The 13,724-nt window shown below is 37.1% G+C and overlaps 1 protein-coding gene across 3 annotated transcripts in view; it reads left to right on the top strand.

Moving 5' to 3' along the window:
* The window catches only part of IDE (insulin degrading enzyme), a 108,229-nt gene that overhangs the window by 46,235 nt on the left and 48,270 nt on the right, over positions 1 to 13,724 (top strand). For all 3 annotated transcript variants that reach the window (XM_014785543.2, XM_004427829.3, XM_014785544.2), the window contains exon 5: positions 12,137 to 12,259. In XM_014785543.2, coding sequence (XP_014641029.1) covers positions 12,137 to 12,259 — 123 coding nt within the window. The remainder of the gene's footprint in view (positions 1 to 12,136; positions 12,260 to 13,724) is intronic.

The raw sequence follows: 13,724 nt of genomic DNA, 5'->3' as shown, positions 1-13,724 counted from the left end.
GTTTAGCCAGACTCACTAAGAAGAAAGAGAAAAAGCTCAAATAAAATCAGAAATGAAAGAGGAGAAATTACAACAGATATTACAGAAATACAAAGAATTATAAGAGAATACTATGAAAAGCTATATGCCAACAAATTAGATTACCTAGAAGAAATGGATAAATTCTTAGAATCGTGCAACCTCCCCATACCGAATTGAAGAAGAAATAGAGAATCTGAATAGACCAGTCACAAGTAAAGAGGTTGAAACAGTAATCAAAAATCTCCCAAAAAACAAAAGTCCAGGACCAGACAGCTTCTCTGGTGGATTCTGCCAAACACTCCAAGAAGATTTAATATCTATCCTTCTCAAACTCTTCCAAAAAGTTGAAGAGGACAGGACACTTCCTAACTCATTGTACCAGGCCAACATTACCCTGATACCAAAACCAGACAAGGACAACACAAAAAAGGAGAATTACAGGCCAGTGTCACTGATGAACATTGATGCAAAAATCCTCAACAAAACATTAGCAAGTTGAATACAACAATACTTTAAAAGGATCATACACCACAATCAAGTGGGATTTATTCCAGGGATGCAGGGATGATTCAACATCTGCAAATCAATCAATGTGATATACCACATTAACAAAACGAAGAATAAAAATCACATGATCATCTCAATAGATGCAGAGAAAGTATTTGACAAGATCCCACATCCATTTATGATAAAAACTCTCAATAAAATGGTTATAGAAGGAAAGTACTTCAACACAGTAAAGGCCATTTATGACAAACTCACAGCCAACATCATACTCAACAGTAAAAAACTGAAAGCTGTTTCTCTAAGAACAGGGTCAAGACAAGGATGCCTACTCTCACCACTCTTATTCAACAAAGTATTGGAAGTCGTAGCCAGAGCAATTGGGCAAGAGAAAGAAATAAAAGTTATCCAAATTGGAAAGCAAGAAGAAAATCTGTCACTATTTGCAGATGACTTGATTCTATACGTAGAAAACCCTCAAGAATCCAACAAAAAAATGATTAGAAATAAATAACAAATACAAAAAAGTTGCAGAGTAGAAAATCAACATACAAAAATCAGTTGTATTTCTATACACTAACAACGAACTAGCAGAAAGAGAAATCAGGAATACAATCCTGTTTACAATCACAATGAAAAGGATAACCTAGGAATAAATTTAACCAAGGAAGTGAAGGACCTATACACTAAAAACTATAAAACATTATTGAAAGAAATTGAAGAAGACATAAAGAAATGGAAAGATGTTCGGTGCTCATGGATTGGAAGAATAAACATAGTTAAAATGTCTGTATTACCTAAAGCAGTCTGCAGATTCAGTGCAATCCCAATTAGAATCCCAACATTTTTCATGGAAATAGAATGAAGAATCCTAAAATTTATATGGAATAACAAAAGACCCTGAATAGCCAAAGGAATCCTGAGCAAAAAGAACAAAGCTGGAGGTATCACACTCCCTGATTTCAAATATATCACAAAGCTATAGGAATCAAAACATCATGTTACTGGCACAAAAACAGACAGATCAATGGAACAGAATTGAGACCCCAGAAGTAAAACCACACCTCAATGGACAGCTGATCTTCGACAAAGGAGCCAAGAACATACAGTGGAGAAAGGAAAGTCTCTTCAATAAATGGTGTTGGGAAAACTGGACAGCCACTTGCAAAAGAGTGAAAGTAGGCCATTGTCTTACACCGTATACAAAAATTAACTCAAAATGGATTAAAGACTTGAATGTAAGACCTGAAACCATAAAACTCCTAGAAGAAAACATAGGCAGTACACTCTTTGACATCGGTCTTAACAGTATCTTTTCAGATACCATGTCTACTCAGGCAAGAGAAACAAAGGAAAAAATAAACACATGGGACTACATCAAACTGAAAAGCTTCTGTGCAGCAAAGGAAGCCACGGACAAAACAAAAAGAACCCACCAACTGGGAGAAAATATTTGCAAACCATATATCCCTCAAGGGGTCAATTTCCAAAATATAGAAAGAACTCATACAACTCAACAACAAAAAAATGAACAACCTGACCAAAAATGGGCAGAGGATATGAATAGACATTTTTCCAAAGAGGATATACAGATAGCCAACGGGCACATGAAAAGATGTTTAACATCACTAATTAGTAGGGAAATGCAAATCAAAACTACAATGAGATATCACCTCACACCCATCAGAATGGCTATTATTAAAAAGACAAGAAATAACAAACGTTGGAGAGGATGTGGAGAAAAGGGAACCCTCCCTCACACACTGCTGGTGGGAATGCAAACTGGTGCAGCCATTATGGAAGACAGTATGAAGATTTCTCAAAAAATTAAAAATAGAAATACCATATGATCCAGCTATTTCACTTCTGGTTATTTATCCAAAGAACATGAAAACACTAATTCAAAAAGATATATGCATCTCTATGTTCATTGCAGCATTATTCACAATAGCCAAGACTTGGAAGCAACCCAAGTGCCCATCAACAGATGGATGGATAAAGAAGAGGTGGTATATATATACAGTGGAATACTATTCAGCCATAAAAAATATGAAATCCTGCCATTTGCTACGACGTGGATGGACCTTGAGAGTATTATGCTAAGTGAAATAAGTCAGACAGAGAAGGACAAATACCATATGATTTCACTCATATGTGGAAGATAAATGAACAAACACATAGATAAGGAGAATAGATTGGTGGTTACCAGAGGGCAAGGGAGGGGAGGCAAAAGGAGTAAGGGGGCACATGTGTATGGTGACAGATAGAAACTAGACTTTTGGTGGTGAACACAATACAGTCTATATAGAAGCTGAAATATAATGATGTACAGCTGAAATTTACGCAGTGTTATAAACCATGTGACCTCAATAAAATAATTAACAGAAGAATTTGGGGATTGTAAGTTAAAAAAAATGTGAGGAGTGATAAAACTGGGTGGTGAGTACGTAAGTATTAATTTTGTACTTCTGTATGTTTAAATATTTTAAAATATTTTACAGTTTTAAAATTAAAAGAGAAATGTGAAATATTTCTTGTACCCATTTATCTAACAAAAATGGGAAAATGAAAGACTGAAAGGGTGACACTTTTCAAGATAAGCAGGAGAGAGCACACTTCTGTGTGTAAGTGAGGATTGTTTGAGTGTTTACTACTGAGGTGTTTCAGTGGATTTGATTAACTGACTATAGGGCAGTATGTTATTAGAGAAATGTTGTTCTCTTGTTAAACTGAACCCATGATTGGTGTCAACATTGGCTTTTTCCCTTCATGTGTCATTCACATATGCCTTTAGTTTTAGTTCCATTGTTCCTGATAAATTGGATGTCTTTTCTCTGCCCTGTTGCCTTTTTTTTTTCTTTGCCTCTACATGGAATAAAAGTAGGAGCAATTGAATTTTTAAAAGTAGTTTGGAACAGGAAAGGGAAAAACTTAGTTCTGGTTATTCTTTAGTGATCTGTTTCTCATAAACATAACCGCACAGACACCGTGGGAGCAACTGGGTATAGTCATCTGGGAGGGAAATAAAAAGAAGTCAGGATGTGGGTGAGGGAAACAGAACAGGTGGAATGAAAGGCAAAGTGGGAGGGCACGTGGAAATAGAGGGTAGTGCTGTATTTCAGATGTGGGTGACATTTTTCTTACTTAATTGTTTACTCTAGGATGTTTTGTAGCATGTGCCATAGGATTATAAGAATCTGAGTAGGGTATTATCAGTGCGCCCAGATTATCTCTCTTGCTCTCTCAGTTGACAAGTATTTTTTTAAAGTCCCCCCACATGTAAAATGCGTTAGAAAATGTGAAGAAGTGTAATTGATATCTTTGCACTCAGGTGCTTATAGTTTATTTGGAGAGGCAAGGCAAACCCAGGATTTCATTGAAGTATAATCTCAAGTTTGGTTTTCCAGGATCATTATCTCTTTTTCTTCCTCCTCCTCCTTACTAATTTTTATTGAGTGCTGTGTTAAGCACTTTGCCTGGATTACTTAATTCTCACAATATCTGCAATAGGTACATGCTCTTATTATTTCCGTCTTACCGATGAGTAAACTAAGACTTAAGAGAAGGTAATTAAATTGCTTGGGGTCACTCAGCTTTTAAGTGCTGGAGCCAGGATCTGAACCCAGATCTGGTGCTTTTAACCACTGTTCTATTCTGCCTGCTTTAGGGTTGCCAGAATTAAATTCTCCAGGATCTCAGAGGAATTGCAAATTGAATTCTCCTGAAGGGTGGTTAGGATTTTCTTAAGTGAAGGAAGAGCCATTCAAGAGGAAAAGGAAAAGGAACTAATGTTTATTGTATGAGTACGATTTCACTTAACCTTCACCACAGTACTGAAATTTCATCATCCTCTTGGACAGATGCTGAAACTACTACTGAAAGAGAATAATTAGACCAAAGTTCCACAGCCTCGTGGGTAATAATACAGGGAGGTAGGATTGTAGTGGAAGTGTCTGTATAGGTTATGGGATTTGATATCAAGTCAGAACTCAAAGCCTATGATCTTTGCGATAATGTTGGGTTGACCCCCAAAACCATGACCAGAAGAAAAGACCAAGGAGTGAGCCTAGTGTCTTTTGGAGAACATGAGTTAGAACAGTTTGGCTATAACAAAGGATGCTTTTACCTAGGAAAGTAGAAAGGAATAGAGTAGGAAAATGGATTAGAACCAAAAAATATTGTGGAGCATTAATCAGAAGGTAGTGGAGCAACTCCTGATCCTGGGTTGATGATAATGACACACAAAATCAGACCTTGATCAAAGTTAATCATTTAGGTTTTTTTTCCCTCTCTCCCTCCCTCCCTCCCTCCCTTCTCCCTTTTGAGTAAAGAATTTTTTTTTTTTTTTAAATTTTATTTATTTATTTTTTTCCCCCAAAGCCCCAGTAGATAGTTGTATGTCATAGTTGCACATCCTTCCAGTTGCTGTACGTGGGATGCGGCCTCAGCATGGCCGGAGAAGCAGTGCGTCCATGCGTGCCTGGGATCCGAACCCGGGCCGCCAGCAGCGGAGCGCGCACACTTAACCACTAAGCCACGGGGCCAGCCCTAAGTAAAGAATTTAAAACATACAAAAGTAGACAAAATACTATAATGAACCCCATTTATGCATCACTCTGCCCCTGACTGGTCCTGTCTGATCCACATTCCCAATCATCCCCTTTTGTTATTTTGAAGAGATCCCAGACATTATATCATTTCACTCACAAATATTTCAATATATATCTCTAAAAAGACAATGACTCTTAAAAAACATATTAAAAATACCATTATCATTAATATCAAATATCTAGTTAGTATTCAAATTTCTATTGTCTCGTAAAAATCATAATTTTAAAAAATTTATTTGAATTAGGATCCATGTAAGGTTCAAATTTTTTTTTTTTTTAGGTTCAAATGTTAGTGATTGATATGTCTTTTAAGTTTTTAGTCTATAGATTCATTTTTGTCTCTCTCCCCACTCCCTCCCCTCTCCTGCCTGGAATTTATTTATTGAAGAATCAGGTTGTTTGTTGTGTAGAACTTATCACAGCCTAGGTTTTGCTGATTGCATCTTCAGCAATGTAATTTAATGTATTCCTCTGTCCTCTGTATTTCCGCAAATTAGCAGGTGGATATAGAGGCTTGATCAGATTCACGTTTGACTTTTTTGGACACGACTTCATAGGTGGTGATGTGTTCTTCCATCATGGGCATGTAATGTCTAGTTTTCTATTTATGATGTTGCAACCATTGATCCTCAGTGCATCACCTCTCTAATTTTCTGATTCTGTTATTCCTTCTCGTATTGATTAGCTTGACTACTGCTATAAAAAGAAAATCTCTTTTTCTACTTTTTGGTTACCCAGTAGTACAGTTATTATAGGAAAGGCAGGACAAATGTTTCATTCATTCCCTTCATTTACCAACTTTCAAAATAATGAGTTGGTTCCCTAGCATGATGACTAATTTATTTTGAATAAATAATGATGACTAATTTATTTTTTTAGTATCACGGTCAACTCATGGATATAAAAATATTTGATATGTTTCAGCCCACTTAGTCATTTATTATTCCCTAAGTTTTTCCATGGATTTGTTATTGTCTTTTTCTTTTCCTTGTGAGGAAATGTGTCAGTGGAAAACTAGCAATTTACTGAAAGCTAGAGCTGGATTAATCAGGTGTACAGGTGCTTTATTATGGCATTTACGAGTTTTTCACTTCAAGTTCCCTCTCTCTCATAACTCACATCTCGTCCTTGCATGTACTTATCCAGCTGTAGGGAATTGTCCTTTTTAATTTTATAGGAAAAGTCATATATCTCAAAAGGCTTTAGTCTCTTCCAGGATTTTTAGAAGACTGATACAGCGAGAAGAAAGAGCTTTTATTTTAAAAAAATTATATAATAATTCCAAGTAACTAACTGCAGATATATTAATCTAACCTTCAGAATCTTGGGTTTTCAGAGAACATTTAAGATTTTCATGGTTCTAACTATCAAGTTGACCTTTCCCTGAGAACCTTATGAGGCATTCAGTTGGAGACAGCTCTAGTTTCTTAAACAGATTTCTAAAACTTCAAAGTCAGTCTTTCCCACAGAGTGTAAGAAATATATTGCTGGCTTCAGAATTTTCCAGGAAAATAAATTCTCTTTCCTTGAAAATCAGCATTTGTATACATTAGTATTTAATTTGTAAGCTGTTTTGTGTGTGTGTGTGTGAGGAAGATTAGCCCTGAGCTAACATCTGTTGCCAATCTTCCTCTTTTTGCTGAGGAAGACTGGCCCTGGGCTAACGTCTGTGCCCATCTTCCTCTACTTTATATGGGACACCGCCACAGTGTGGCTTGACGAGCGGTGTGCAGGTCTGCGCCAGGGATCTGAACCTGCGAACCCCAGGCCGCCAAAGCAGAGTGCGCGAACTTAACCGCTACGCTGCCGGGCCGGCCCCCTGTAAGCTTTTTTTTTTAATAGAATTTAAAGTAGTTGTTACAATGAAAATATAAAATAGCTTTTACTGAGCTTTACAATTTACAAAAGCCTCTTCATATCCATTATCACTTTCATAAGCTCCACAACAACCCAGGTTCATATTAAGTAATTATTGTCTGATAGATGCTATACCGAGCCTTAACACAAATTATTCATTTAATCCTCACACCAATCCTGTGAGACTGGTTCTCTTATTATTATTATTCACAAATAAGGGAACTGGGGCTTGGAGAGGTTAAGAAATGTGTCTGTATCTCATAGCTAGGAAATGAAGGAGTCAGGGATTGAACCCTTACTGTGTGTGTGTGTGTGTGTGTGTGTGTGTGTGTGTGAGGAATATTAGCCCTGAGCTAACCTCTGTTGCCAATCCTCCTCTTTTTTGCTGAGGAAGATTAGCCCTGAGCTAGCATCTGTGTCCATCTTCCTCTATTTTATATGTGGGATGCCTGGCACAGCATGGCTTGATAAGTGGTGTGTAGGTCTGCGCCTGGGATCCGAAACTGTGATGCCTGGGCCACCGAGGCAGAGTGCACAAACTTAACCACTACGCCAGTGGGCCAGCCCCTGAGCCCTTGCTCTTAACGACTGGGCATGTATCTGTATTACCCCTATTTTACAGGTAAAATAAATGACCCCTTGGAGATATTTGGAGACTTTTCCAAGGTTGCTTAATTAGTGCGTGATGGAGTCAGGCCAAGAAACCCTCAATCTCCCAACCACCAAGCCCGTGTTCTCTCCCAGCAGGCCCAGAGTGGGAGGGTCCCAGTGGGTCAGCACCCCTGATACCCTCAGTCCCCTGCTGGAGCTTACTCTAATGGTGACAGAGCCAGAAAGGCAGGATTCACAATTTTGGCAGCAGCATTTTAATTTGATGTAAATGACCCAGCTGAATTAGCACTGAATTAGGGCAGTATGTGTCTAGAGACTGCACTGGTGTTTGTTATCCCAGCCATATTCACATTTTCTCCACCCAGTTCTTAGGTAGGGGAAAGTCGCCTGGACCATTTACTGAGCTTTCTTCCCTACTTCAGCCCACGGTTTTTATGGTACACTTAGAAGCCAGAAGTCCCTCCTACAATTCAAATCATAGCAATAATAGCTTGCTGTTTATTGTGTGTTTATTTTCTGCTATACATCAAGTATTGTGTTAAATACTTTAACATTTTTACAAATTTATTATTTGTTGTAAAAGAGATAGGTACAAAAGCATTTGTCAGATCATTCTCTGTACCTTAAAAAAACAGAACATTACAAATACAGTTTGAGCATCTGTTGGGCACTTCTCTAGTTGTGTTTTCCTCCCTGCTCCTGAGAGAGAACCGTTGTCTTCAGTTTGATGATTATCATTCCCATGCTTCTTTATAAAAACATTGCTAGTCGTGTATTTACCTCTAAGCAACATGTTGTATAGTTTTTTAAGCTTTATAAAAATGGTATTTTATTGTGAGTGATCTCTGCCACTGGTAGTTTTTCATTCAATATTATATTATTTGTAAGAGTTATCCATATTGGTGAGTGTACCTCTGATAAATTTTTTATTTTTATTTTTGCTGCTATTTGAAAAATTCATTGAATGCATGTACCACTGTTTATCCATTTTCCTGTTAATGAAACAGTGCTGCTATCTGTGAGCATTCTCCTACATGTTTCCTTGTACACGGAGTTCTCTAGCATACTAGGAGTGGAATTCTAGGAGTGGAATTACTGTATAGTAGGATATGTACATCTTCAGGTTCAACAGATATGCCAGACTGTTTCCTGTAGTGGTTGATTCAGTTAATACTCCCTCATGCAGTGTCTGAGTTCTCATTTCTCCACATACCTAAACACCACTTGGTGTCAGCAGACTTTCTATTCTATGTATTGGCTGTTAGATATTAGTCTTATGCTTTTTCACGTGTATTTTTTTCTAATTTGGTGTAAGCCTACCAATGTCAGGGTAGGAGATTGAGCCTAAGAGAAGTAAAGTAACTTGTTCAAGGTCATGCAACTAGAAGATGGATCGCTTAGATAGCTCTGCCAACGCCAAAGCCAGTGCCTGTTCCTCTGCACCTCCCTACCTGGGGATCATGGCACTGACAGTAACAGAGTCCACTCAGTAATTTAAGGACTCATTTTGGAATTCTGTGCATTATGTCCTGCTTTTCCTTTCGTTTCCTCAGCTAGCTGTGTCTTGAGAACATCCACCGGCTAGCTTTCCTGTTTTTAGAAAACTCTTTTAAAGGATTTGTTATAAAAGGGTTAATAAACTTAATAGCAAGCCTGACTCGTTGGCCTATTTATACCTAGTATCCGTGTTTCTCTGTTAGTGTACTGAGAGCTGACTATCCTGACCCCAGGAGAGTCATAGGGGAGAACCTTTTCTTCTTTCTAATTCAGAAGCTTCTAAAGATACAGACCTGCTGTTCTTGGCTGTGTTCCCAAATGGACCACAGTTTCCTTCTGTCATCACATATTAGAAAGACTGAAAACATCTAGGCAGCGAAGAAATGAATATAGAGTCATAAAATGGTATCTATTTGTGGCTAAAAGCCACTTTTCAGAACAAATGTTATTGAGCCTCTGTTTAACGGTTTGGCCCGAGATCCAGTATCATTAGATTTTTGTACCTTAGGTGAGCCAGGTTGCTGTTGACAATGGTTCCTTTGGCTCATTTTCCTTTAAACTTTTTATTGAAGTATAATAAATATATAGAAAAGTGTGTGTGGCTCTAATAAATTGTCATTGTTGTTTTTACTTTTGCTGCTATTTGAAGAATCAGCTGAATGAATGAATGTACTTCTATTATTTATGTATGACTCTGAATTTTCAAAAACTGAGCACACCATAGAATGAGCACCCAGTCAAGAAACAGAACATTACCAGCACCTCACTAGTCCTCTTTGTGGCCCTTTGTAGTCACTATCCACCCACTCAAGGGTGACTTCTATTCTGACTTCTTATGCCCAGATTAGTTTTGACTGTTTTTTTTTTTAATTTTTTGTTTATTGCAGTAACATTGGTTTATAACATTGTATAAGTTTCAGGTATACATCATTATACTTCTATTTCTGCATAGATTACATCATGTTCACCACCCAAATACTAACTACAACCCACCACCACACACTGTTTTTATGCTTTATATAAATGAAATGATACAGTGTATACTCTTTTGTGTCTGGCTTCTCTCATTCAACCTTAAAGTTGTGAAGTTCATCCATACTCTTGCTTATAAACAGTGGATTATTCAGTCTCTTTGCTGTATAATATTCTATTGTGGTCCTTTGGCTCATTTTAATATAGTGTTGTCAGTATTTTGCCAGTGATCCATGTTTTAGTGTGTTTGGGGTCTGTTCCTGCTTTATCTCTGTGTTTTAAAATGGACCTAAAGATAAAGAGTAGAGATTAGAATGGTAAAGTATTCAGGCACATTAAAATCAAAGCAGAATGAACTGGGGCTGGTTAACCTGAAAGAATTGTAAAATCTAGATAGAGGCCATGATCTCGGTCTTCATAAGTTTTGAGATTTTTTTTTTTAACCAGATATTGACCAGATTGGGAATAGGCAAGTCAGATCACATTTAGACTAAAAATCTGATTTCTGTCTAACACTATCACATTTATAGTCTGTTGAAATAAAACTTAATTTCTCCGAACTTGAGTGTCCCTGTGTGTCGGTCTTGGTTCACATATTGCAGGAATCGGAGCTTGTCTGTGTAAATGACTAAGGAAGTGCTAAGGACTAGACCCTCTGGGACTGAGGCTTTTAGAATCTTCATTTAGTAGAAAAGGGAGGCACCATCAGTATTCAAGTTTCACTTTAATATGAGAGAACTTCAAACCATTACCCAGCAAAAAGCTTTTTTTTTTTTTTTCCTGAGGAATTGGGACTCTGGATACCTTTAAGAGGACCTGAATCCATCAGATAGAGTGAGGGGATGTCTCAGGACCCCAGGTAGGGCAGATCTGGAATTGAACTGGATCTTTAGTGAGAAACTCAGAGGACTGATTAAGAACCTGGAAACTTGACTGACAGGCTACTGCTTGTGAATATGAGTACATTTGATTGCTTTGTGACTAGAAAAAGGTTAATGAGTACTTGCTAGGCTTTTTTCTTGCACATACTCTCCACTAGATCTGTTGATTCAAGCGTTCTGGGCCATGAATCTTGGCTCAGGGTACTACGCGGCTCTACAAGGCTAACGCCATCTGGTGCCTCTCTCTAGATATCCAGTTTAGTGAGAGCGACTCTCCCAATGCTAGTTCATGAGCAGTTATAGTAACCCAAAGGGAAAAAAACCTCATCAAGAATATGTTCTGTCATATTCTTGTTCTTTCATCTGAAGAGTTTCATCAGATAAAAGACAGGAGCCCATTTAGTAGTGTAAGCAGGAACAATAATAAAAGTTATTATACTAGCATGTTAGGATATTTCTAGTCAAGTTGTCATTTTTGGAGAGACACTAATCATTGAAATTCCATCTCCCAGTCTCTAAATTGCAAGATCTTTATTAGAAAGGTAATACTTAGAGAGTTTGACTATTTGCTTTTGACATGCATATTTTTTCCTAATTGAATTAGTTATTAAATTTCATAAGAGATCTCATAGTGGTACACTATATTCATCACTTGAGACATAAAAATAGCATTGCATCCTATTTTTACCAGTCTAGATCAAATCCATGAGAATTCACATCACAAATTTAATTCTTCAGCCAGGAATAGTACATTTCTTTCCACAAGTAACTTGGCAAGTTCCAAAAAGATCCCTTGGTGACTATGTTCAGTTAATTGTGGAGCACATAGGGAATTGAAAATTAAAGTAAGTATGAATGGAGGCCATGTGGATCTCATTTTGTCTTATTATAAGTGCTCATAATACCTACTATCTCATAGGGATTTTAAGAAGTATAATTTTTATAAAGCACTTTAAGTTCCGAAGGGAAAACTCTGCAGTTAAAATGTTGCTAGTGTGTACTATGCTGGCCTGTTTATCCAGCTTGCATTCAGACATGCTCGGCCACTCATTTTGTGTGTTAGTTTGAACTCGGTTTTTTAAGTTCACCTTATCGACACTTATAGCAATGTCAGTAATAATTACAAAACTTTAAAGTCCACATGTTTTCCTTTTTCTGAGAAATGTTTTTCCTTTCTTTCAGGTAACAAATATACTCTGGAGACTAGACCAAACCAAGAAGGCATTGATGTAAGACAAGAGCTACTGAAATTCCATTCTACTTATTATTCATCCAACTTAATGGCTATTTGTGTTTTAGGTCGAGGTAAGAATCCTTAAAATTTTTTCATAGAATTGGATAATCTGAGTTTTCCATTTTGGCTTTTTCAGAGTATTGGAAGAAGGATGTAAGATATAGCCTTTTATCTGCTCAGAGGCTTTGGAAAATGATCTCCTTATTGGGGAATATATGGAGGAGAATTTTGTTTTTAATTTACTGTGCTCTAAAAAGAAGCTTAGGTGATTTTAAATGGAGACCTAAGGAAAATATAAATTAACAGTAGGTACTCTAAGCATGTAAAAGCAAGGAAAGGAAGTATAAAGGAAAAGATTGACAGTTTTGACCTTACAACAATTCAAAAAATGGAAAAAAAATTAAAAGGCAGATGATGATAAACTGGGGAAACTATTTGGAATATAAACAACAAAGGTTTGATTTTTAAAATGCAAATTAGCTAATGATAATACATTGTTTCCCCCTATTAAATTACCATAATTTTGTTTTTGGTTTTAAGTAATACCCATTATGGAGGAGAGGTGCTCTTTTATGTTGGTGATGTGTATAACTTATACAACTGCTCCCCACTTTCTGGAAGACTATTTAACAAGATGCATCACCCTTAAAAAGTACATTTTTACTTCTAGAAATGCAGTCTAAGGAAATAATCAGAGGGCCGGCCCCGTGGCTTAGCGGTTAAGTTCGCGCCCTCCGCTGCTGGCGGCCCGGGTTCGGATCCCGGGTGCGCACCGACGCACCGCTTCTCCGGCCATGCTGAGGCCGCGTCCCACATACAGCAACTAGAAGGATGTGCAACTATGACATACAACTATCTACTGGGGCTTTGGGGAAAGAAAAAAAAAAAATAGGAGGAGGATTGGCAATAGATGTTAGCTCAGGGCCTGTTTTCCTCAGCAAAAAGAGGAGGATTAGCATGGATGTTAGCTCAGGGCTGATCTTCCTCACAAAAAAAAAAAAAAAGGGAAATAATCAGAGTTGTTTAAACAGGTGATATACAAGGAGGTTTCTGTCAGTATAGTATTTATTAGTGAAAAGTTAGAAATAATCTAAATGTTCATTAATAGGAGATAGGTTAAATAGTGATGTTATAGCTATATAATAGAGTATCTTATAGAAAATAACATCCCTTCTCCCATTTTCTTCCTCCTACCTGCTTTATTTTTCTCTATAACATTTGTTACCACCTGAAGTACTAAATATTTATTTATTGTTGTCTACTGTACCAGAATGTGAGTTACTTGAGAATAAAAACTTTTTTGTTTACTGCTTTGTCCCCATTGCCTGGGTTAGTGCTTGGCACATCATAGGCACTTGGTAAGTAAATATCAAATGAATAAACAATTTTATGACAGCATTTTAATAAAATGGGAAAATATTCTTAATATATTAAATAGAAAACAAAAGCGCTCTATAAAAACACTATGTGCTATATGATCCCATTTGGGGATTTATAAAAAATTAATAGACAAATGGGAGACATAAGACAAAGTAG

The sequence above is a fragment of the Ceratotherium simum genome, chromosome 6 (assembly GCF_057802395.1).
Source record: "Ceratotherium simum simum isolate JZ-2026a chromosome 6, ASM5780239v1, whole genome shotgun sequence".
Lineage (NCBI taxonomy): Eukaryota > Metazoa > Chordata > Mammalia > Perissodactyla > Rhinocerotidae > Ceratotherium > Ceratotherium simum.
Note: the sequence above shows the minus strand (reverse complement) of the source record. Positions and strands in the feature narration are given on the sequence as shown.